This window comes from Paramormyrops kingsleyae, chromosome 13 (assembly GCF_048594095.1).
Source record: "Paramormyrops kingsleyae isolate MSU_618 chromosome 13, PKINGS_0.4, whole genome shotgun sequence".
In the NCBI taxonomy this organism is placed as follows: domain Eukaryota; kingdom Metazoa; phylum Chordata; class Actinopteri; order Osteoglossiformes; family Mormyridae; genus Paramormyrops; species Paramormyrops kingsleyae.
In genome coordinates, this window is record NC_132809.1 from 28,211,377 (window position 1) to 28,237,451 (window position 26,075).

General features: G+C 42.2%; 2 protein-coding genes across 23 annotated transcripts in view; both read left to right on the top strand.

Moving 5' to 3' along the window:
- Positions 1-9,670, top strand: part of LOC111851925 (oxysterols receptor LXR-alpha-like) — a 30,894-nt gene extending 21,224 nt beyond the window's left edge. For all 6 annotated transcript variants that reach the window (XM_072698517.1, XM_072698520.1, XM_072698516.1 and 3 more), the window contains 8 exons: positions 3,989-4,186; positions 4,682-4,948; positions 5,803-6,011; positions 6,116-6,295; positions 6,513-6,612; positions 6,748-6,861; positions 7,180-7,274; positions 7,539-9,670. In XM_072698517.1, the coding sequence (XP_072554618.1) occupies positions 3,989-4,186; positions 4,682-4,948; positions 5,803-6,011; positions 6,116-6,295; positions 6,513-6,612; positions 6,748-6,861; positions 7,180-7,274; positions 7,539-7,685 (1,310 nt within the window). In that variant the 3' untranslated portion in view covers positions 7,686-9,670. The remainder of the gene's footprint in view (positions 1-3,988; positions 4,187-4,681; positions 4,949-5,802; positions 6,012-6,115; positions 6,296-6,512; positions 6,613-6,747; positions 6,862-7,179; positions 7,275-7,538) is intronic.
- Positions 9,671-10,477: 807 nt separating this feature from the next.
- The window catches only part of LOC111851848 (MAP kinase-activating death domain protein-like), a 51,780-nt gene continuing 36,182 nt past the window's right edge, over positions 10,478-26,075 (top strand). For 15 of the 17 annotated variants that reach the window (XM_072698523.1, XM_072698537.1, XM_072698531.1 and 12 more), the window contains exons 1-4: positions 10,478-10,669; positions 22,343-22,536; positions 22,903-22,929; positions 24,392-24,985. In XM_072698523.1, the coding sequence (XP_072554624.1) occupies positions 22,478-22,536; positions 22,903-22,929; positions 24,392-24,985 (680 nt within the window). In that variant the 5' untranslated portion in view covers positions 10,478-10,669; positions 22,343-22,477. The remainder of the gene's footprint in view (positions 10,670-22,342; positions 22,537-22,902; positions 22,930-24,391; positions 24,986-26,075) is intronic. The other 2 variants (XM_072698524.1, XM_072698530.1) reach the window with 2 other exon arrangements.

A 26,075-nucleotide genomic window follows, 5' to 3' on the forward strand; every position in this document is an offset into this window, starting at 1 on the left:
TTAGTGAGTTTTAAATAAAAACAAGTTGAATAATGATGGCTAAAAGCAAAATAATTACCGTGAATAAATGCACCAAAGAAAGACCACAGGATTTTTGGACTTGGATAAGCTCAGGGCTTTGCTGTAGCCATTGTACCCTTTTGCCTCCCGGGTGGGTCTCCCCAGCCTAAAGAAAGGTCGTCATGTGCATCGCAAATGCCACTCTGTGTTCAGCCTGACTCATGGCGTGGCGAAGTCTCAGTGAGTCAGGAATTTTCCTGCAGCCCCATATGAAGGGCTGCTTTATTCAGCCAGCCTACGCTGCCCGGGAGGCCGCCTCCTCAAAGGGCTACGCTGGAGATGGAGGTTGTATGCGCCGTTCCGTGTCACTAGCAGCCATGAATACCAAACACTCTTCTTTGGGAAGCCGGCGCTTTCCCCGTGGGGGTGGCTGGGGAGTTTGAGGATGTGTTCTGATGTACTGCGTATTTTAGTTTCCAGGCAGTAACCTATCCAATGCAAACTCTTTGTCCAGTTCTTGTTAGATCCATTAGCTTCTACTGAAGCTACTTACAACAACAGCAGGGTCTCTTTTTTGATGTCAGTCTGCTTCTTTTTATCCGAAAATGAGGTGTGAGTAATGCTGAGAGTTTTGACCGAGTTAAACTCTGGTTCCCTTTTAGTTGTGTTGTGATGACCTTTGTCTTAGTTTTTTATATGTGTGGGGGTTATATGTGGTAAAGAGTTTCCTAAATTAGGTCATTTTTTTCTGTGTGAAATACAGCAGAAAGATGAACCACTTTTCCTGTTGCCCAGTATTGGCATTGACTTAGCAGTGGCTAATGATAGCTTGCTTTGAAACATTCCGGTATTTCTAGATGGCTGATTACCATGATATTGTCATTAAAACATAACTACTGTTACACAAAAGCAGAAAGTAAAACTTGATTTTTTTTATTGCTGAGGCAAAATATTTTATGAGTAGCCATTCAGTCTTTGGACTGTTAACGTTTTACACCATAGTTCAATTTGTAAAATTAGACTTTATTGCTGATTTATATAGCCTGAGAAGAGCCGCAGACATTCATATATGCTTGAGTAGTATGGGTGGTCGCAGCTTTGCCTGTTGGATTTCTTTGTTTGTAGCTGTGTTCTCCTTACTGGTCTGGCAGACGTAATCGCCGTCCCTTTCACCTAACACAACCCATGTTAGACTTGCTCACAAAACCCACATGCCAATACATTGCTGGAAGAAAAATAAATGAATCAACATAAGAAGGCTTGTTTCATGGTGAATTGGAGGCTGTAGTAGAAATTGATAATCTGTCTATGTGCGTGAACAAAAGACCTTTTCACAAAAATGTCACCCAGACTTGTTTTGTCAGAAGTTATTCAGCAGTATGATGTGATTGTGAGTCATTCCTGCTAAATTTTTACATTGCAGAGATTTAGCTGACTTCAGCTTGACCTGTTTGCATAGAGAAAATACCGTAAGCCTGAGGTTGAATTTAACACATTTTAAATGTGATTCTTTTAAATCCAAATTTAATTCCCTGTCACTGTAAGCCAATACCTTGGCCTTCACTTCGTTCTCTCTTCTTGAAAGAAATGCCAGGTCAATTGTCATCTGCAGGCTTGCATGCTGAATTGGCGTTCTCACTCTACAGCACCACCTACAGGCTAAAATGGAGAAAATAGGTCTCTGACAAGCGTGCTGCTGTAGATCGGAATCTGATCTAAAAGGCCTTTTATATTATGTTGTTTAGATAAAACATTTTCATTAATATCAACATGATTACAGTTCAAAGTCTGCTTTATATTAGTAGATCCTTTCTAAGCAATTTTGAAAGTATCTTGAAACCTGTTATCCCAATCATAGACCACAGGCACAACTGACCAGCCAATAAATCTTCTGATTCATCTCAAGTTTGTTTATTTGTCATGCTGTGATACTGAATCATTTTAAAACACTCCCCCAGATCAGAGGAGTGTATGGACCAAATACCATATCTTTGTATGTAAGGGCAGAATAGTGACCACTAAGAAATACACACACCACACACACACAAACACTATTATTCAAACAGTGTGTTCAAAACGAAATGCATATACAGCGTTTCCTTCCCTGTTTGCAAATAAACTATAACTATTCACTCAGCATAGACATTTTCACTATTGTAAACAGGAGTCTCAAAATAAACAAAAATAAATTATGCCAAGGTCTATATCTGTGTTGCAGAGGTTCAATAAAGCAGCATCCACATTGTTCTCTTAAAACGGAAGGTGAATGAACAAATGAACAAAAAATGAACAAAAAACCTAAAATTGAAATCTAAAACAACTGCCAAATGGCTTTAAAACAGAAGCTTGACAACCATTTAAAGTTGTTACTCTTTAACAAAATAAAGCAAATATTGCAAATTATGATATATTTAACCTGTTAGCCTGTGAGTGTTTTAAATCAAAACGAACCTCCAGCAAATTCCCCTGAGACACTAACTAATTTGATTTTAGCTGTGGATTCTGTCACGACTGAGGATCCTGTGTTGTTTACGACCAGGAAGGAATGCTATCGGTTTCTATTAAAAAATCTTTGAGCCCCTTTTAAATGCACGATAAAAGTATATTGATATAAAAGGTATTGCATTATCCTATATTTGTTTTTGAAAATATCGATATACCATAAGAATTCTACGTACCGCCCAGACCTAAGGCCTACATAACATGCTCGTTGCTTGAGAAAACTGCAATGAGCGAGTGTCCAGCAGCTTTGGCCGTTAGATTGGTCGTATCCCTACTTCCCCTCTTCTTCGTTTTTTTTTAACCTGTGGTCATCAGCAGTAAGTTCTTGGGTCACCTCCAGAGGTCACTGGCAGAACATTTGGAACATGTTGTTAGGGTTCCTGAATGAGTAAACATGTGTTTCATAACTTATCGGGAAGTGGGGGGGGGAGTCCGAGGTTAGCTGCTGAAATTCCTATGCTGTGCATAGACCCTCGCTTCTCCGACAGCAGGTGCTCTAAGCTGCAAGGGAAGGAAACCTGTCCGGTTTGCAGCACAAGAAGATGCTACCAGGTCAATACAACCTTGTAGAGTCTGCTGCTAGAGCTGTGGGCTTATGCCATCATGTCCGTTCCGTCGACGGATAGGCCACTGGTCCCACGTGGAACCTGATCCTTGTGGAGGCAGGACTTGGACCATGAGGGTGGCTTGGACCCACTTTGAGCTGCCCTGAGAGGAATTTGACAGTGACGATATTGATTTAGAGTATGTCATGCGTGTTAATAGTGCAAGTAATCATAGCTGCATCCCCCATGCACTCGTTTATATAATATATATGCTGTTAATCTGCTTGGGTGAACCTCTGCTCTCCAGTTTTCTGGGGATTTTCTCATCTCACCTAAATTATTCTTTGAAAGGAGTGTGTCTAGAATATAACGGGCGTTTAAAATGTATCTGCAGTATAGCTGTGGGTAAATGATGTTTTATTTTGAGACCTGTTTTTCCCTTCATGATTGAACCATTTTTGAGAGCAGTTGTACAGAAATCCATTTAAGCACTTACACAAATGGGTCTTTCTGAAAGGGTCAATTTTTTCCTATGCGTAGGTCACTAATGTTATCCACAATCCCCTCACATTGCATTTATCTAAAATATGAGCAAAATAAATGCACTTTAACTTTTTTTTTTTACATCATCTTTGGTTGTAATTCAAAAATGCAATTTGTGTTTGTCCAGCAGGGGTTTGTCAGTTGTGGTTTCTAGCTAGTGGATAGTTAAATTCAGAGAAATCCTGAAATGCCTTGTAGCATCTCCTTTTCTGTATGCTCATTCACAAAGAATATCAGCATCGTGCCAAATGAGAGATGAAGCCTGAATTCCAGATGAAAAGGAAAATACCTGTATAGGCTGACAAGCGTGTACTGTATGGTGAACAGATCCAGATTGTGTTCCTTCTCGGAACTGTGATGCTATTTAGCTCTTTTTTCTTTGCTGTCTCCCGCTGCAGGTGAAATTAAATTGTTTGGGGTGGTGCCAGAGCTGGACTCGAGTTTGGAAGTGCCCCCCAGTGCAATGTTGACTCAGAGCAGCCATGATGGGACTCTGCAACCCCTCCTCCTTGGTGGCCTGCAGGGGGAGCCCATGGGACCAGGGCTGCACTGCTCCATGTCCTTGGACTCCATTGACCTCAAAACAGACTTTACAGGTATCTGATGGACGATTGACCCAGGAGAGGCTGGTTAAATGTTGTCTGAAACTGCAGTGTTGCAAATTTTATCATGACTCACTTTACTTCATACAGTTTGTTGTAACTAACTGTGACTCCTTTGACTGCAAATGAGAATTAAAGCATAGCATCGTTTTCCAAGGCACTGTGTCCATTTGCTATGGTTTATAATTTAAGATTTTAAGAAATATTTGACAAAAGAACTTTCATTATGAGTTCATATAGTGTTTTGTGGATCTTTTCCCCTCCATAATTGGGCTTCCCTAATTTTGCTAAATTGTACATTAAGCTTAAATATGCCATGGTTTTAATAGAAGACAGGAATGCGCAGAGAGAGAATAGAGCGGACTTAGTATGTCCTCAGCGACAACCAGCCCGTTCTTTGTCAGCAGTCATATATAAACTAGGTAGTGCAGTCACATGTTGCGTGTATGCAGAGCGTTTGTGTGTCACTGGAGCACGTCCCTCCCGCAGAGAATCAGCCGGTGAAGAGGAAGAAGGGCCCGGCCCCCAAGATGCTGGGTAATGAGGTGTGCAGCGTGTGTGGGGACAAGGCCTCGGGCTTCCACTACAACGTGCTGAGCTGCGAGGGCTGCAAGGGCTTCTTCCGCCGCAGCGTCATCAAGGGCGCCCAGTACACCTGCAAGAACAGCGGCAAATGCGAGATGGACATGTACATGCGGCGCAAGTGCCAGCAGTGCCGGCTGCGCAAGTGCCGGGAGGCGGGCATGCTGGAGCAGTGTGAGTGCGCCCCCCGCTGGCTGAAGGCCTGCTCCATCTTCCAGCCGGCGATCTTGTTTCAGCAGGCATAGGAGGTGGTTTCTGCCTCAGTAGGTCAGCCCTCTGTGTCTTGTGATCAGAACGTTGCCGGTTTGAAACCCCCCGCTCGGCAAAATCGTCACATCTCACTTGTGCCCTTGAGTGAGACCCTTTACCCCCCCCCAAATGCTCCAAGGGCACCAGATCACTGGGAGACCCTGTGCCCTGACATCAAACTCTGCTCTCAAATGCATATATGTGTGGGTCTCAAAGGACAGCAAGGTGGGACATACAAAGAGAAGCATTCCAATCTACCTGTATTCATACTTGTCTGAAAAACAAATGAAGCATTATTTCATTGCTGTACTGGGATGTTACACTGCTCTGCCTATGTGAGCAGATATGTAGAAATACTATTTGCATATTATTTATATTTGTTTCCAGTCATCTTCCAAGTGCTTATCCTGGTCAGGTGACACCTGACAGGCATTACACTGTAGATGGGATGCCAGTGTATTTCAAGGGCATATGAAACTATGGGCAATTTAGAATAAGCGTAGCATACCTTTGGACTGTGAGGAAACTCAGATGACTCAGAGAGAACATGCAAACTCTTCAAAAACAGACCGGAGGCGAGATTCAAATCAGCAATCCTGGGGGCGCGAGGTAACTGTGGTACCCACTGAGCCACCATACCGCATTAGGAATATATCTGTTACCCATTTAAACCATAAGTAAAGGCATTATACAACCATTTGGCAGGAATGAAAGCACAGAAGGTGGGTTCACTGAACACATCATGCTGTGTTTAAACACGCTCTGTTCCCATGACTCAGGTGTCCTCTCAGAGGAGCAGATACGGCTGAAGAAAATGAAGAAGCAGCACGAGGAAGAGTCAGCCCGTAGCTCTGTCGTTCTGGCCACCCCCACACCGGGGGCCGAATCAGCCCAGCTACCGCCGCAGCAACAGGAGATGATTGAGAAGCTTGTGACCATGCAGAAACAGTGCAACAAGAGGTCCTTCATAGACCAGCCCAAAGTCACCGTACGTTGGTTCTAATGCCACAGGGCAACTCATATTTGGGCCCAGCCTGGGTCTTCATCCCTTGCAGCTGTTTATCAGTTTGGTTTCACTTTGTCTGGCCCCAGCCTTGGCCCCAGAGCCAGGACCCCCTGAACCGGGAGGTGCGGCAGCAGCGATTCGCCCACTTCACCGAGCTGGCCATCATGTCCGTGCAGGAGATCGTGGACTTCGCCAAGCAACTGCCGGGATTCCTGGAGCTGACGCGAGAGGACCAGATCGCCTTGCTCAAGACGTCCACCATCGAGGTGAAGCCCAACACTCTTCTTCTCTGAAGAAGCATATGGCAAGTCGGTTTCTGAACCGCACCCATCAGATTGGTGACGGTGGCATTTTATTTGTAACATTTTTCTTATGGGAGTCCTGCCATTTACTGTTCTTCTGCCAAGCCTCTGTTCATTGCCAAGGTCCTTTATTTTTTCTTCTCTTCTGTTACTCACACATATATTAAAATACTCTCTTCAGATCATGCTGTTGGAAACCTCACGAAGGTACAATCCTGATATTGAAAGCATCACATTTCTGAAGGATTTCAGTTACAATAAGGAGGATTTTGCAAAAGCAGGTTTGCATCCATTATGAAAAAGTTTCTTGTCTGTTAGGATCAGTCTTTAGTACATTAACTCGTGTTATTTCCTCAGCTTCAATTTGCTTTAATTCCCAGAAAATTGAACTTCTGAATGCATTTTCATATTTTAAGGGCTTCAGTTGGAGTTCATCAACCCCATCTTTGAGTTTTCCAAGGGAATGAATGACCTGCATCTGGACGAGGCCGAATACGCCTTGCTCATCGCCATCAACATCTTCTCAGCAGGTTGGAAAACTTTTACCCGATTCATCCCATCACTGTGCAGATGGCAGGAGTCTATATGCTTATTGGGACTGCTGAACTGCTGAAAGATATATACCTGTGTTTGTGAGTAAGAACTGTGAGAACCTTTGGTCATCTGCAGGTTTTGGTAATTCATGTTTGAATGCATAAATATCGCAGCTTTTTCGTCATTCATAGCAGGGTATTATACTGGAGGATTCTCTTTAAGCAAAGATACTTCATCACGTCTATGCTGGGGCAACCTTCAGGACACAAGTCCATGTTCTTAATTACTGTGCCACCTCTTGATGTGTTTTACAGACCGTCCTAACGTGCATGACCATGATTTAGTGGAAAGACTCCAGCAGCCGTATGTGGATGCTCTTCACTCTTACATCAGGTTAAAGAGACCTACAGTAAGTACTGGAACTGCTACAGAAAACCTGGGTGTGATAATCACTAGTTCTAAATGTTATTGTTCTTTAGTATGAATTGTATTTGTCGCTTTGTGTTCTCAAGTGGATCCTACAGTGTTTAAATCAACTGTCATGCCTTAGTGTAAAACAGAAGGTTTCTGTGCAAGCATCTGGCCCAAGAACTTCACCAGCCTGCCAGGTGCCGCCATTGCTGCTACCATAGTAGAAGAATCTAGCAAAACTCAGTCCATCCATGTGTTGCAGGACCACCTGATGTTCCCACGCATGCTGATGAAGCTAGTGAGCCTGCGGACCCTCAGCAGCGTCCATTCAGAGCAGGTCTTTGCCCTGCGTCTCCAGGACAAGAAGCTTCCACCCCTCCTGTCAGAGATCTGGGATGTCCACGAGTGATGGAGTGTCACCATCGCATTCTTGGCTTGCCTTGCCTAGACCTCCTTCAGTCCTGCCAAAATCCTGTCAGGATTGAAGAGTCTGGTTGGAGCGTATACCTCTGTAGGTTTGGATCCCTCCCAGAGACGGATGTGACGTTTCCTTTACTCTGGGCATTCCTCTGTAACGTTCAGCTCTCTGCATCACAACTCCTGGCCATGTAACTCGTCTTCACAGAGCAAAAAATCTGAAGGGACAAAGCCAAAGTCGCTAATATAAATTTTATTCCACTTAATGCAGGTTTTAAGAAATACTCTTCTTACAGATACTGCCTCAGGAAATTGTAGGCTTGTGTTTCTGGCTATATATATATATATAAAAGTGAGAGAGAGAGAGAGTCCATCCTGGAAGAGTTATGGGGAATTCAGATCAGGGCATGAAATAAAACATTTGGGCTTATGTCATTAAGGAATTCTTTGTTAACTCTGTATAACCTGGCAGCTCTGTACTTACAATATATGTCAGACTTGACAGCCAGTGTTAATGCGACAATGAATTACATTCAGAAAATGCATCTTTCACTTTACTAAACTAGGGAGCTTTAGCGGGTGTGGCATGCTTAATCATAGAATGCATATTATATCTCGTACTGACAGAATGTTTATGTGGGTAAAATGTTTAATATTGCCCTGCAGGTTAGAGGCAAAGCGTAAAACATTAAAGAATAATGTTGCATAAAAACACACGTATACCTAGACCCAGACAAACATGATATAGTTTGTCTGAATCTACTGTATTACACTCACAACTTTGTCTTCCTCATGGTGAGTCTGCAACTTGTCCTCTGCCCCCCCCCCCATGTCATTTAGAGAAGTAAAGAATGTATGGATGCTACAGGGACACCTTTGTATACTTTCAATGTGGAAGAGCTGCAGTAAATTCTACCGCTGCTATACCCGAGGCAAGTTGCAGTTTACAAAATAAAACAGAGCATTTATTTCACATGACCACCTCTTTCTCTGAGCTTTAGCACTTTAACCTTGGGTCTCATCTGTGATATTTTTGGGTGGGGGGGGGCAGGAAAAATAGTAACCTAAGTGGGCCACTTTGAACAAGTAGCACACAAACATCACAAGTAGCTCTTCGAATAGAGCACTGTTTCTTGCAGTTTTATAAACTTTCCATTTAGGTGCTGCTGTGTCAGACCCAGGGGGAAAATTTATTAAGTTTTTGTGCAACATTTGCTTTGAGTAATAAGATTCTGATTGTGCATTTGAAATGAAATAGATACATTCAGAGCATCAGGGAAAGGATAAAGGTGCTTGTTTATCAGTCTTTGCTCTTTTGGAAAACTGATTCAAAAGTAGATGGAAATAAACCAAGTGCAGGTATAAGGTACATTTCCTACTACAACCTTGGCAAATACTGATGCTGTCCCTGGAGTTATCCTGTAACATCAAAATTAAAGTATCTTTCTCTGTTTTCATTCCACTTATTTTGTCAATAGGTCTAATTCACTGACTGGATTTATAACACCACACTTGAATTGAACATCTGCTGGTTTATACGGGGTTTCTAATGCACCCATAAATCTTTGTGGTACAGTTTTATTGTTCCATGAACAACTGCTTATTTCGCTTGTTTTAAAATGTTTAGCAAAACTTACTTATCAGGCTTCGTCATCCCCGGATTGTTATACCAAAACGTTTAAAAGTATATTTCAGAACTGAAACAATGGTTTCCCTTGTACTTTATGCTATCTGTGTTTAGACTTGTTTTCTAAAACTGTTGCCTTAATTCCTTTTGTCCTGCTTTTATGTGTGAAATGCTGACAAAAAATATGCACAGATGTTTTTTTAATTATGAAAGACTATTTTTGCAGTACCTTGTTGAACCGAATGTGTATTAAAATTTGTGTATATGTTTGTTTCTAATTTCAAAGTGATTGAGGAAGTATACAGTTGCCTAGCACGCTAAAAATAAAACAAATAATTTCTTGAATGAGATTCCTTTTCCTGCAGAGAATCATTTATTGGTAGTTAAGCTTTTATATTACTGAACTCCTGTTCTACAGTATCAGCCACTGATTTTGTACGCATTTCAAAATTTGCAATAACTTAATAAACCATTGAGTCTAATCCTCTTCAGCAAGAATAAATTACGCTGCTTATAGGGTTACTGGTTACCCCGTGGAAAACGAACTGGGTTTAAGTCGCCATTGATCAATTGGTTACCCATACAGAAAATCGAAATTTACACACGTGAGCACCGTTTCTTCTCGTAAACAATGTCATTAACACAATATTCCCCTAGGGGGAGCTTTTACTTGCGAAAAGAAAAATCTAACTTTAATTTCCTAGGCCTTCATCTAATTTGTTTATGAATTATCTAACTCTCCTTACGTATATGTATGTCGGGGAATACTTCATACCTGCAATATTAGCGGAAATGAAAGCATCTGCCAATAAAATTCAGAATAACTTGCAACAGTTGGAGCTCAGCGCTTGGTCCACACTAAAGGTCCAAATGGGCTATACTATTACAAAGGGGGGATGTAATACGCGCTTGTACAAATGAATCGGCTAATATAAACAGTCCGATTTCGTTATTATTGAACGTATAGTTCCCGCCACTTCATGCTAACTTTACAATTACAGCTCTACATAATTTTACATACACCGCAATGGTGAAGAAGGCTGTAGGCGATAGGAGGCAGAGAGAAACGCATAGCTGCGAGCTACACGAGCCGCTGTCGACCTCCCCGCTCGGGGAGATAGTAGGATCTTCCCACGCGATGCGGAACTGGACGCGATGACGTCGTAGCGGAGGTGAGAGCTGTCATGCAGCCCGACTGGCTTGTAGTGCAGCATCTCTCCGGCGAGCACAAAGGAGCGGCTCCTATGCCTCCGATCATTAATAAGTACGCCTGGAATATTATTCAGAAACCACCAAACGTCTTGAGTCCATTATAGCTTACCAGAAAGCCATACAGCCGAATCAGACAGGTAAGTGGACGAGCAAAGAAAGCATTTTTAGAGTAATTAGCAGTATTTTGTTGACTGTTCCGTCGTTATTTGTTATATTCAACATACGCATTTTTCTAGTGGCTGTGCATTATAACTAGCGAGGAAGGTATTATTAAAAAGTTCACAGTAGCTGCTGTAGCAAGCACAGGGAGCCTCAAAAAACTTAATACAGCGTCGTTATTATGTAGGTGTTGTCAGGCAGTCGTGCACTTTCCGACGCGGTTCGTGACAAACCGGTAGGACCTTAGTGAGCATCATCACCGCTGCAAGCAGTCAGTACAGTGCTTTCCAGAGTTGATAGGCAGTCAGACGTACTTTCTTCAAAGATGGCTCATTTCTTCTTGAAAACGTAGCTGACCCGTTCCGTTGTTACTCATCCTTGGTTTGGGACACGTGTATCCCACCGGACTGTGCACTATTATCTCTACGGCCAGTGTGATCGCGTCCACTGTGCTCGCTGCCTGCCTTCTAATGCACTTGGACGGACATGTAAAGCGTCCCGACGAGTCCCTTTCTGTCTCTAAATCCTAAACTAGCCATCCAGCATTGGCGCACATCCGTCAGCTGCAGGGCATCTCTGGTCAGGGCACATTAATGCCGGGGCCTGTCCGGTCATTTATTCAGTGTGTATGGGTACGCCGTACTGCTGACTGCGAGCCTTGCAGCTTCAACATGATCAAACAGATGACAGCCTTTTAAGCACATGACAAGCCTGCAAGAGTCGCGGCCCGGACTGTAAAATGAATTTCGTTGTGCCGTTTACTTCTTATTAGTAATGGTAGAGACGTCAATTTAATATTAACGTGGCATCAATAAAGAGAGGATGTAGTGTTAAACTAAATCAAATGGGCTGTAGGCTGCAGCTGATCCGATGAGGGCCGCACTTTGTAGGCTTAAATCGTGTTGTCATTGGTGCTTATTTGGTGTAAGTTTTTTTTTTTTAAGTGGTGCAAATCCACGCTTTTCCTCATTGGGCCAGTGTCTTGTGATTACACCGCATAAGCTGCATTACTGTGAACATGCAGTGGGTAATATGATACTGTTCTGTGGAAGCATTGATAAATTACTTTATATGATTTTGCTTCCCTCGAACCCAACTTTGACAGGAGCGTATTTTCAAGTTTAAACTCTGACCACAGATACTACCTGTGCTCCCCTTCTGTTAACACGATTAAGCACCGGGACCTTGTTTACCTACCAGGCTAAGTTTGTTTTACTTCCCCATATTTCTTTGTTGCTTCCCTCTGTCGGGCTGATGCTATTACAATTGAGTCTCCGCTGCGAATAATTAAAAATAAACTGAATGAGAGACGGGGCTGTTTGCTCTGCCAGTATTCCGCTGTCCGCTTTTGATTGCAAAGGTAATCCCCGAAAATAAGAGGTAATTGGATAGCGCTGCGCTCCCTTTTTGCGGGTCCTGCTGATGGTTCATTGACGTCAGTATGTGCCGGCGTGTTTGCAGGTTGCCTTTATGGCACCTCAAATGAATTGCCATTGTAGAAATGATATGCGAAAGTAAATTTATCCTGGAATATTATTAAGAAGTTTATTTTTAGTGCTGCCGTTGACATTCATATGTAAAAAGGACACCTTTCTGTACAGTGCCTTGCAAAAACATTCAGACATTCTTGGCAAAGTCAAACTTCACTGTTCTTTCCAATTGATGATTTAATTAAAATAATACTCAAAATGAATTATTTGAAATCAACATGAGTTGCACCACAATATACTGTATGGGGAAAAAATAAATATTTAGACTCATTTTGGGGAACCTTAAGTTATTTACACACACTGATGTTAGCAAGCCTCTCAGATATTCACATAATCCTAAAACGGAGAACTTTTAAATTAATGGTATAACCTAGATGGTAGTAATTTTTGATTTTTTATGAATTTGAAATTTTAATGAACCTGGCAGACCAAGAGTAGTGTATTAATGGGGCCAATAAGAAGAGTGTAGTTTTTTGTGGTGGTTTTTGCTCTAGTGAAATGTTTTTGACATTTATGTTACTTTTTTACTTACTATATCTCATTTTCTTTACCTCTCCCATTTGTATGCATTCATAATGGTGTCTGTTACTGAATTTATCAGTCCATTCAACATTAATATGTTCAAATAAGACTTGAATTACACTTTGATTCCTTAAAATGCTTGGAGGATTATATGTCAGAATATTGAACTGCAGTACAGACTGTTTAATAGCATTGGTTTTTGTTGCTCAGTTTTCAGTAATATGTTTTATCTGAAGAAATTGCTCCCAAAACTCTGCAGAGTGTCATATATTTCAATTTCAATATATTTCAATTATTGAAATAGCGGATTAAATGTTAACCGGTGCTAGCATTCTTTAGAGCACATGCTGGTGTATCTGCCTCTGACAATGGCTGTCGCTCTTCCACTCTAGGATTTAACTTTCATTGTCAATAAATCAATAAGATATAATAGTGTATTTACTTGTTTAGCCTGCATCTCTTTTACTGTTTTTACCAATGTATAAAACCGGGTATTTTAATTATCAAAGATGCTCACAGGTGCTACAGCAGGACCTCTGGGATGTGACCTGATGACCTTCTTGGTTACGACAATGTGGCCTTAATCATTGCACTGCATATATACTGTACTGTCCATGCAATCATGCGGTCAGTATTTGGGGCCAAATGCAGGCTCTTCAGTGCAGTAATTCACTGGCCTTTATACTGAGGACTCCAACAAGATTTGGGCTTCATGTAGAAATATCCCGAAGGACCCATAGTTTGGTAATGATGGTGATTATCAGGAAACAATTGAGGAGTGAATGGGAACAGGGAATGGCTCTGAGATATTCTTAGCTCATGGTTGGTGGCAGGTATTTTGGTAATAACCGTTTCACAGGCTTTTATACATGTATAATTGAACAGAAGTCTCTGGTAAAGGGTCTCTGTGAAGAGTTTTATAATATTTTACCAGAACTTCTTTTCTAAAAGGAAAATTGTTTTCCAGGGACCCTTCATTAGCCTAAAAACATACTGATGTAATATTTTCCGGCAGGTCCATTAAACAGATGACTGGTCGCGTCTTCATCTCCTGTGCTAAACGGATTTTTGCAGCTTTATGGTTTTCACATCTCCAATTAAATTTCATATAAAGTATGTGATGTGGGCATGGTGGCTCTGAGGGAATGGATGTGTATGTGTCCAGGCTGTAGCCCTGCCTTGTGTCCCATGCTGCCTGGGATAGGCTGCAGACCTCCTCCCGATTTGTCTGTAGTCTACATGTATGTGCCCTGTCATGGACTATCATTCTAACTTCTTCCCCACAACCCTGACTGGGAGATGTTGAATGATGGTGGTTAAATTACATTAAGGTTATACAATATTATAAGGGTTCCCTTATTCCATAATAGCCTTAGTTTAATGAAGTTTTTATAGAAGTTCCCAGTCTACCTTGCAGTGGTGGCTTTGCATTTGCCGCTCTCCTTGTCACACTGTCTGAGGGGACTTTGTAACTGCTATACATTTTTTATGCAGCTTTGAATTATTAAAGTGAATAAGAGCCAGACCACAAACTGGTTGCTGTGGGTTTATGGTGGAGCTGTTGAATGTCACTTGTCACTCCAGAGGAAAGAGCTTTGCACAAAAAAAAGTTTTCCGTAGCCATATTGAAATAAATTATTAAATGATACCATTTAACAGGTACACCAGTGATGCTTTTTGTAGCCGTAAAAAAAGGTTTTGGTTAACGCAAAACTTTTGCATGGTAATGGTGAAATTACGTTGCGTTTGTGAGACTAGCACAGTGGTGGGCAGGGTTCCGCTAATCCACTAATTTATTGGAGATAACGTTAGCAGATTAGCGTTTCATCTAACTTTTAAAACTGTTAGCGGACCAATTAGCTTCCCCTAAATTTAGTTCCTCTAACTATAAATCCACTCGCATTTTCTTGCAGGAAAAGTGAATAACGTTTAACAGACAAAAACTTTTGTAAACCCTATAATCACACACATTTGTTCTGTTGTGAACATGTACAGGGGCTTGAATCATGAAGCTGGATTTCTTGCTTAGTCAGGTAACTTGTTGGATTTAAATCCAAGGTACCCCGATTTAAATGGACTTTATCTTCCTTCAGTTATATTTAGCCCAGACTACCTTTAATACAGTAAGTTAGCCGGCTAAACAAGAAATCCTGCTTCATGATACAGGTCCTCTGTTGTTGTTTCTGGATTCTGATTGACAGAGCTGTAGACCAATACAGAGCCAAAACCCTCCTTCCTAGTTCTGGGTAAATGGCACCATGTTTGTAGTCCCCTAGCGGCTTCACTGGGGGCAAAATGCATGCATGGGCCAGTTATGAAATAGGGTTTCTCCTACAAAAATTCTTATATCTTGCAAATGGAATATCATAGAAAGAAAATCTCAGTGCAGATTTGTACCGGAGACTCTACAGAATCCAAATCCTAAATATGTGCTGTAATCACTCTAATCTGACAGATGGGGCTTCAGAGTTGAACAGGTTAAAATTTTAGGTCTGTTTTTAAGGGTTTCAGAGCCAAAAACCAATCCAAAACTAAAATCATGTAATAAAAGTTAGCGGATAGCTAAATTTTTGTGGTTTACCGGTTTATTGTTATCGTATTAAACTGTGGAGTTAGCAGATTAACGGTTATCAAAGCTTTCAGTTAGTCGTGTCCACCACTGGATTTGGATCTGTCCAATGATACAAATGTCAAGGTGAATGTATGGCAGAGTGATTTTTCCCATTGGGTTCTTCAGCATTGCCCGTAACCCTCAGTTGCTCCATGTCATTTTGGATAACATTGTCTGTTAAATGAGCAAAATGTAAATAAGCAAGTCTCGTTCGCCGAGAGCCTTCCTTTCTGCAGCCAGTCCACATTGCTCTTCTGTTACAATAGTAGAACTAAGAAAGAAAAATAACCTTGGTCTGTGAAAGTCTTCTGGCACTGGCAAGAGATTTTTCAGAATATCCTTGGCTCATAATGGTGGTTACACTGGCCCTGTAAACTCCAGCTCTAGGTTTCCATGGGTGCATGTAACTACGTCGAGTATCTCGCCAGGACTGAGGCCCGGTGGCTGAGAGCAGGTGTAGAGTAAACAAATGTGCACCCTGGGGAGTCTACAGCAGGTCCTGGGGGGTGGCTAAGTCAGCTAATCAATGGAAACCTGGGGCTTGGAGCTTTGTTGCTATAATAGCTTAATCAGTTTTGCTGTATTGGGGGGAGGGCTGATTCCTGTCCCCGGAGGGAGCCCCCTTCCCTTGAGTATGATCAACGGATGGAAACGATTGTCTTGGTAAATTTCCGGCTTGAAAGATGGGAAAACGCAACAGGAAGTACATAAGATGCTTTGGATTGAAAAATTCAGTTAAGAGCTCCAGCTTCAGACGTGCTTCTCGCCTTCATGTTCCAAAATTGTGACAATGAGCCTCGTTGGGCCTTAGAAGGGGCACGAGAATTTTCCGACAGCTGCCTGTATGCGATAAGCCCTTCAGCATCTTGTAATATTGATATTGAAGGAATAAAGCCTTGTGTTAACAGTCTATGACAGTGAACTGTTACGTTTGTGTGTTAAACTGTAATAAGACGGGCAGGGGCGCCGTAAGGGGGAGGAAAGCTAGGACGATTCCAAGGGCCCCTGAGTGACAGGGGCCCTAAAAAATTAGGAAAATAACTGGATTGGTTTGGACTGGGGGGCCTAATATGATATGCTTTCATGGGGCCCAAAATCTCTAGCAACGCCCCTGAAGACGGGTGATATAAGGTTTTACCAAATTTACAGGCATAGTTACATGTTAGAGAGCAGTTAGACACTGGTATGATAAACAAGGTTCTCCATGCAAACCTGTACCAGCCTTTCTTTTTAACTACTCTATAAAAAAAAAAAATCTATAAAAAAATATATTTAAAAAATCAGCTTTCCATTTGTAACAATTTTTTTTTTATAGAAATGCAAAGTTGATTGTCTTTTTGCATGTTACAGTAAAATCCAGTTATAACGGACTTCAAGGGACCTGGCAAAACAGTCCGTTATATTCAAAGTCCGTTATATCCAGAGTTGCTGTAAGCCCAGAACACAACTACAGGACACCATTTACTCATGCCACACCCCAGCAGACACGTGTGGTATAGATTATTATATTGTACGTGTAGTAATCCAACTTTACCTGACCAGATGCGTGACTATTAACAATCCCGACTACGTATCTGCGCTGGATGTCACCGGCATGTCATGCGCCTTGTAGGCGGAGCCTCATGTCTGTTATAGCCGAACAAAACTACATCTAAAAGCGGCCCTGGAGACCAAATTGTTTGTCCGTTATAAGCGAAATTCAATTATATGAGAGTCCGCTATATCCAATGCTTTTTCTGCATGTACGTAAAGGCGCACGGCCGGCACCAGCGGACCTCGTCCGTTATAGACGATATTCCGTTTTAAGCGAGTCCACTATAACAGGATTTTACTGTATCAATATAAATTTCATCCATATTGTATTGGATCCCTGAAGCTCATATTGTTAATAGTAGTAATGCATATAAAATTATTTTTCCTTAATGATGTTGCATTTCACAAAGACTTGGTGTCATATCCATAAAACATCAAATAAATAAGTATAATAGTAAGTTGTGGATTGTTTGTGATTGTTCAGGTTTTCTTGGACTGTTGGTGCAATTGTTGTTTTGGCCACTGGAAGCAGTTGATTCTTGAAGACTTATTTACTTACATAAGCAGGATTAGCATGGTCAGCATCAACAATGGCTTTTTCTCCCCCCTCCGACTGTGCTCATGTTTGGGTCAGCATGTTTAGATAAAAATAGCCCTCACTGCTAGGCCAGTGAAGAAAGCAGATTGAGTTGCTACAGCAACCAAGCAGAATCAGATTAGCTCGGGGTTTATGGGAGAGATTGCGTCTGGTGATTGGGGAGGAGAGATGTGAGTCAGGAGGGAGGGTGTCTCCGGGGACTGTTCCAGTGACCAGTGACTGATGGTGTTGACCAGCTGGTCATATGGCTTCCAAGCTGACCCCTGCACAGTAGGTTTGAGCTCAAAACATAGTGGATGCCCTTGACCTAAATGTAATCAGATTTCTAATTCCCAGAATTCAAAGCAGTATGAGAAAAGTGATATATCTTGGGGATTCCTGAGGTGCCGTGTGATTGGACCATTTTCCTAAGCTTGTTACATACTTTTAGCTTTTTGAATGGTTCCTCTTCAGGCAGTCGCCTTATGAGGGATGTGTGAATAGCAGGATTGTCAGGAGGCATGATGAGTGATGAGAAGATCATTAGTGATGGGCGGTGAGTGGCTCAGCAGGCTAAGCCTCTGTGCCTGTGATTGGGCAGGTCGCCGGCTCAGGCCCCGGGTCGGATACGGCCCCTCAGGAAGGGCCTGTGATTGGGCAGGTCGCCGGCTCAGGCCCCGCCTCCGATACAGCCCCTCAGGAAGGGCCTGTGATTGGGCAGGTCGCCGGCTCAGGCCCCGCCTCGGATACGGCCCCTAAGGAAGGGCCTGTGATTGGGCAGGTCGCCGGCTCAGGCCCCACCTCGGATACGGCCCCTCAGGAAGGCCCTTATACCCCAGCTCCAGGGGTGCCTTACGTTGGCTGACCCTGCCTTGTGACCCCCAAGCTATGGAGAGCAAGACGGGGCAGGCGAAGAGAAGAATTCCAGTATACCTGTACTTGTGCAGTAGTTTTTTATACTTCTCTCTGTTAAAGACGGCATTCTCTACTTACTCATAGCTTGACACCTGTCATCATTAACATCTTCATAGTGATCAGCATTATATCACGAATTATTGTAGCTTAACTTAGTCACCTGTTACTCCAACTTTGTTCTATTCTAGGGGAGTCGTGCCACTACAGAGATACTTTTCAAATGCTTCGTAACATACACCCACAACCCACCTGTTTTTTTTCCTCTCTTTTTCATGGATAGAGACTTTTCGTTGAGCAGCTCTTAGCTGTTCGTCATACAGCATGTAGTCTTATCAGGACTAGCTTGTGTGAGTCAGATTGAGAACCTCTTCTGTCACATGAGTCATGAAGAACTCTGTAGTGAGGCAATAAAATTAATTTCAATTTTTGTCCATAATCATAATAAAATATCTGAAAATACCCTGTAACAATTTCAGCAAATGATGTGGTGGTAACAATGATAATAATAGGTCATAAGTATAGTTCTACTGACAGTTTGGAAAATGATGTTTTATAGTCTAAATAAGTTAAACTTTTCTTGATAAGATCAAAGCTAGACTACTCATGGTGGGTGCATGTTTGTGTGTGAGTTATCGTGCAGGGCCTACTTCTGTAGTTAAGATCCAGTATGCAGCATGGTTCAAATGTCAGGTATTGTAATGTTCCTGAACATAAATGGTGATACAAATGTGATTTGACATGTTCTGATCTTCAGAAGACGTCCAAGTCATTAACGCTGAACACCGACGCATTTATCCTGCAACTGTCATGACCAGATAGGGGATAAAGCAAATCAAACTCTTCTGTGTTTTGTGGACTGGATCTCTGAAGCATGGTTGAATGAAGCCAAGGGGTTTGGGAAGGTTTCACGGTTATTAGTTGCCGAAAATGTTCAAAAAGTATTGATACACAAACTGAAATAATTTTACCAAGTTTTATACTGGCAACCACAAACAGAATTAGCAGCACTCTGCACTTCTTGTTTGCACAAACATTAAAATAATAACATAGCTAATACCTTATGTAAACGCATGAAAACCACATCAGATGTACATCAACATTAAAGATCTCCAGAGTACTAACACTAACTTCTTTCATGTTTTCTCTGACACAAAACAAACCCACGTAGCATCCATGCTGCACCAGCGCACCTGCGTCCGGGAGACTAGCTGTGATTAATCTTTGTTGGTGCTGGACACAGTATTTAACATGAATGGATTCTGTTTCAAAATGCAGTGATCAGCCACGGTTTCATTGATGATTTAAGATCTGAAACAGTAATACTAACTGTTAGGAATTTTACTGAGAAACTGGTAACCATTTCATCTGAACTCTACACACACAGAGTCAGAAGGTGGGAGCTGAATCCCCAGACTTGGGGGTCTGAAGAGGCACTAGGACCCTCCAAGCGACTCTCCCTACAGAACATTTCTTAAATAATAATAATATAAACCCTGAACTTAGCCAGTACCTTCATGTGTTAATTTTTTTTTCGATCAATATAAAAATCAATTTAAATTTGGTTTAGGCCACAGTTCTGTTCTGTTTATCAATTTTACATGTTTCTTATGTTTGCATCTGCCTTTTTGCTGGTTTCAAATGTCGGTTTGTTTTTGTGTTTACAGCCAAACCTCTATGCTTTAAATGGGGATGTGTTAATTTAAATTTATTTTTGATATCGGAGTAGAATCTGCATTTTTCTGGCATTGTGTGTGTGTGTGTGTGTGTGTGTGTGTGTATATATAATATTCTTGTTTTTTATTTTAATTTTCTCAATTCCCTAATCAGATTTGTTTGTGCTCTTGCCTCAGAACAATGAACAATAAAAAGAGATTATTACCCAGCATGGAATGGGGGCTGTTGTTGATGTTATATAACAGTGAAAACAAGTGTGTTCAGTCTGGATAATCTAGAAACATGAGAGTGATTTTAAAATCTTATTGTTTCTGGAGGGCAGGTCTTCCTGCTTTCGGAGAATAAATGTTCTTCATGTGCGTATTATTTGAAGACGTGACGTGTTCTGACAGAGCATGATATTTCATCATTAATATATAAATGTTTGGCCATCTCCTGATCAGGGGAAGAAGCGGTAAAGAATAATTAAAAATTGTAGGATTTTGTGTGACTGATATCTGCCTTAGATATACTTGGGCGGGGGTGGGGAAAACTTGCCCCTTTTATGTTATATGGAAAATGTAGATTGTGATTTCTTCAGCAAAAATGAGTAATTCTGATAGGATGTACTGAATGGATTTTTTTCCATTTATAAACTTTGATTGGAACACAGTGTTGCCAGAATATTCACGCAGTTTTCTTATTTTCCGGCCCTCTTGTCTTGCTTTCAAAGTAACCTGCCTCTCAATTATATGTCACCAGCCATAACACTGCTTAAATTCAGTTTCCTCCCTGTCAATTTATTTACTGTATGATAGCTGCTGCTGAAGCGAGTCGAGAGAGATTGGTGTTCGTATGCGATGCAGACATGTAAGAGTGCGGCTAGCCACTGTATAATGTTAGATGGGGATTGATGAGATTCAGTCCATTAAACTTTCTCTGAGTGACTCCCCTCGGTATCGTATGACGTAATGCCTTTAAAGCTAAGGCCATAGAGTCCTGCTCAGACTGTCAAGTGTTTTTACTAGGTAGCTCTACCAGCTGCTTCTGTGCCAGGGGACACTGTGTGTCTTACTGGGTTAAGACACCAAGCCACCTATCGGAAGGTTACTGGCTCAAATCCCTGGGTTGATGGAGTTGGCGTTACCATTGTGCCCCTGTGCAAGGCTTTGAACCCCCAATTGCTCCCGGGATCATCCTGTTCGCCAAGCAGTTGATGGAACGTGTGACATCACATGATAGTTCACCTTGTGACCTTGTGTCTTATTATTGGAGGGGAAGTTCTAGTCACGGCGTTAGAAATGTGAGTCAGGTGCGGGCATCTGCATCCCCCCCCCCCCCATCCCTTTGGCCGCACATCGCGTAGGAGGCCTCAGGAATACTAACTAACCAAACTGACAGCTCAGACTCTTCTGGTGTGCTGTTCTCACTCTTGCCACACGATTAATTAAGTGGAGCTGTAGAAATACGTGCATTCATTACCTTGAGGGGCTATTCCGTATTTGATGTTGTGCTTTTTTCCTGTAAAACGGGTTTTAATGTTTTCCTTCCTGGAAATAGTGCTTTGAAGTGCTTAAGGTCACTTCTTCAGTGGTCGATCTGCACTCTTAGGAATACAGTGATGGTTTGCTCTGTGGTTGTGTACGTGCCTGTGGTTTATAGTCCTGCGTGGAGGATGACCCCAAAATGATTTACTTGCCGGGCTGCGAACGTGTCCTTGAGAACGGGCAGCTGATGGTCTTCTCACACACCTTTGGGAAGCATGTCCAGACGACAGGGTCTTCAAAAACGCATACTATCCTCGGTCAAAAAAAAAGCGATATAATCTGTGGATAGGGCTAAAATGAACGCATTTGAGAATGCGTATCGAAATGCATGTCGGGTGGTATCCTGTTCATGCGGCTCTCCAGGCCTGGCAGTACATCTTCATGGGGCCGAAGGGCTTGGGTCCCAGGCCTCCACATGGAGGTGGGGAGGCTGGCAGTTTCGCTGGTATTATAGCCCTGGGCCCTTTAGCTGCCTTCACTGTTTTCATGGGCACTGCCACTTCCGGAAAGGGGGGTGGGGTAGGGGAGGGGTCATGTGGAAGTTTCTACTAGTGCTCATTTTTTGGGTCAGTTGCAGAAACGAAGGGTTCCTGTGGTGGAAATTAAACATATTAGATGGATTTGTGTTCCGTCTTTTCTGCCTGGCCATTGTAGGGTGACAGACAGCATCTGTTTTATTAAGCTGGAGATGAGGATAACTTAATGACATCGCAGATAAGTTTTTCACATGGAGATAAGTCTTTAACTTTGCTTGTGGGGGGGGAAAATAACTTTTTCTTTGTTCCTGTCTTTCAAAATTTCAGATATTTCACCACGGAGAGTTTGCAGGACTTCAGAATGGTTTTAACATTGTGCGTTTCTGGGCTCTGAGGTACGGCAGTGGTGCAGCTCCATGATTGGATACATTGTTCTGCGATGACTTAAAAAAGGAGAAGGAAATGGAGAAGAAGAAACCATGTTCCCGGCTGCTGGACTACCTGGTGGTGGTAGGGGCAAGGTGAGTTCTGCGGCTGGCTTCATTATTTTAGGAACTGGAATTCTGTTCTTGTAGAATCCAGAACTCGACAATAAACAGAAAATCTCAGTCTATGCAAAAAGGAATATGTTTGTTGGCATAATTGGTATTGAATAGTTTTAAAGGGTTTTCACTTTCTGATCAGATTGAAATGCTTGAAATGTTTAGAGGTATAAACATTTAAAATTCTCAGTTCTAATTTTTAATTCATTCTCAACAACAACAACAAATATAGAGGAAATATTTGTGAACTTACTACATTGAAGGTTATTCATTTGCAAGTATCAGTTATTACACAATTAATTTGCATTGCAATACCTTTGTACTTTTTGATTTTATCGGTTTTAGCTCAAGAGGATATAAATGCTGGAAAATGTGAGTTATTGTGTTTTAGTGCCTTGCGTAATGCAATCCATGTTAATAATCTGAACTAATCTGGCCTCACTAATCTGTACTCTTCATTCTTGATTTTGCTGAGATTTTTTAAATATTCAGTACTAATTTAAGCTTTTGTAGTCTTTAGCTTGATTGTAATTTGACATGAAATGACATGAGATGACATGAAATTTGTTGAAGATGTCCCTTTTTCTAAAATCACCATTGCGTACTGCTAGTATTTTTTGTTTTGGCACTCTGCTTTTAAGATCAGTAGTAATTCGTGCTAGCCAGTGGGCCCTATGTCATAAATTTTTTTTAAGGCACTAAAATTTTGTTACGGGAGTTCCCAAAATAACAGACCTGCATCTGCACTACCGTTATTACTATCGTTGGAAAAAAACTCCATTCAGACTGCTCCGTGTAAAAGGATGAGGTAGCTCACAACTGCACAAATAATTAGCTTTAGCAATGTAGATATTTCTGACATTTTTAATTTGCACATTTAGCCAAATCTTTGTATAATATACATGTGGTGCACTTTATATAAATATGTTTGTTGTAACTCAAGCACAGTGTGTCATTTGCATGTTGTTTGTTTTTTTTTTTTTTTTTTTTTGGTCCAACCAAAATTTTTTGTAATTGTAGAAGTGGGGAAGTATATATCTTGAATCATTTATTTTGACTTTAATTACTAATTAAGTTCACCTTTTATAAACAACTGTTGATTAATCCCACACACAACCATGTGTTTAAAAATAATGTATGTATTTTATTTAGCAAAAGTGAAATATCACAGTACTATAGTGTCGCTAATACAAAGTGGAACAATCGCAGCAACAACACAGGGATCCAGAAATGTAGTCACTACACGTCTCACTCTCTTCCTCTCGGTTTCTGTGCACTCTAATGTTCAATGGCTGGGTGTCTTTATCATAAGCTAGAGCTGCACTTAAACTTGGCTCCGGTTCAGTCTCATTTTGAGCTGTACAATAGTTGTGAACGGCATACAATGTACACAAAACACATTTTGGCTGCATTCAAGTAATCAAAATGCCAGGTAGCAAAAGTCCTGCACATCCTCAGTGTTCACATGTGTCTTATTTCCGAGAAAACAAAGGAGAAACATTCTTCATTCCCGTGAAGAATAACCAAATAGGAAAAGAGACGTCGAGCTGAAGAGAGCTAATCAGAAAAGGGTCACAAGCCAAGAACGAACCAATCACAGCTCACTGATATAAGCATAAGAATATATTTACGTTTATGGGCATCCGCACTAATGCGTTTACAGGAAGGTTAGTTGTCTGACAGCACTGAAAATGTTCTTTACCTCTGGGGGAAAAAAGATCTGTGGTAGTATCGGCCGGAAGGCTAAATCGGAAGAAAATTTTTGCGTTACTCAACGAAAATGTATTGGTGCGGAACTCCCTGAATTGCTGCATTGTTTATCTCTGATGTGCAGGCAGCCCAGCAGTGACAGCGTGGCTCAGACCCCCCAGCTACTGAGACGCTACCCCCTGGAGGACCATGCTGATTTCGCCCTGCCTCCTGACGTTGTATTTTTCTGCCAGCCCGAAGGCTGCCTGAGCATGCGGCAGAAGCGCATGCGGCAGAAGCGCATGAGCCTGCGCGACGACACCTCCTTCGTGTTCATGCTTACCGACAAGGACTCTGGGGTCACTCGCTATGGCATCTGCGTCAACTTCTACCGCTCCTTCCAGAGGTGCTTCCGCAAGGCGGACAGAGCCGAGGGCCATCGTGGCCGCGAGAAGTGCCCCAAGGGGGCCTCCGGGCCAGCAGATGGTGCCGAAGCAGGACACGAAGGCGAGGTCACAGAGAGTGGCGCGCTGCCTCTGGGTGCCGAGCCCGGCCAGGGCAGGCGGAGATCCAGGATGGGCTCAAAAAGCCGCAACAGCACCCTCACCTCCCTGTGTATAGTCAGCCACTACCCCTTCTTCTCCACCTTCAGGGACTGCCTTTACATCCTCAAGAGGCTGGTGGACTGCTGCAGCGAGCGGCTTTCCAAGAAGCCCGGCATCCCCAAGGCCATTCAGAGGTCAGCTCCCCTGGTCACTGTTCAGCTCTGGTGTAGTCTGGGGGGTGGCGGTTTATTCTGGGGTGGGGGGTCAATGACCCATGTCAAAGCAATCTCCCTCCCTGTTCTGCCTATTATCTATCAAAGACCAAAACATTTTTTTCATTTAGCAGACACTATTTTGCCAAGCAGGGTCAGTCAGTCTCTGGAGCAGTTAGGAGTTAAGGGCCTCGCTCAAGGGCCCAATGGTTAAATCATTCTGCCAACCCTGGGATTTGAACTAGCGACCTTCTGATGTCAGGCATTGCATCCAGACCCACCAAGCCACATACCTCCCACAATATCTGATGGAGCAGAGTGGAGCTTCACCTCTTTCTTTTTCTCTGGGATTTGATTGTAGCTTAATTATTTCCTATTTTTAGCAATCCAATTTGTATCAAAATCTTAAGAAAACATTGTTACATGATTAGTACGTCACATGATTAGATTATCTTCATGCTATATGCTAAATTGACATGGGTCATTTCTTATGGGCTGTTCCTACTTATGGGTGATTGAACGGGTCTTAACCCTACGCTACTGCAATGTCAGGGTAGCCAAGTGACTTGGCATGACTACCAAACAGGACACAGCAGTGGGTTTTCTGGAAAACAGTGGTTTCCCTACCTGGTGATAAAACAATTGGACTCACAGATCAGGCTCACAGATCGGCTTCGGTGTTTCTATGGTTACCTGGAGGAGAAATGCAGTTATTGTGGAGTATCAGGTTGGGAACAGATGCCTGGGAAGGCTTAGCTATGGAGTCGGTCCTGGGCTTCATCATTATGAATGTATGTATGCACTGAACATTGGGATAAATCCTCCTGGGGAATCTATGCAAAATGAGGCTCAGCTTAATTTATCTGGGTGTGGAATGTCTCACCAAGTGCTGTTATTCTCTGCGCTTTGTGAAGAAGGCTTGAATTAATTTTAAAATGACAGTAAATGGCAGTGAATTAAAGCATTTGTGAACTCATGTCGGCATGCAGAGTAGCAGACTCCTCCGTTAGCCAAATCATTGTTAGCACCTCTTATTTCCCCATATCCTGCCTGTGACCCCAGTCTGACCCCA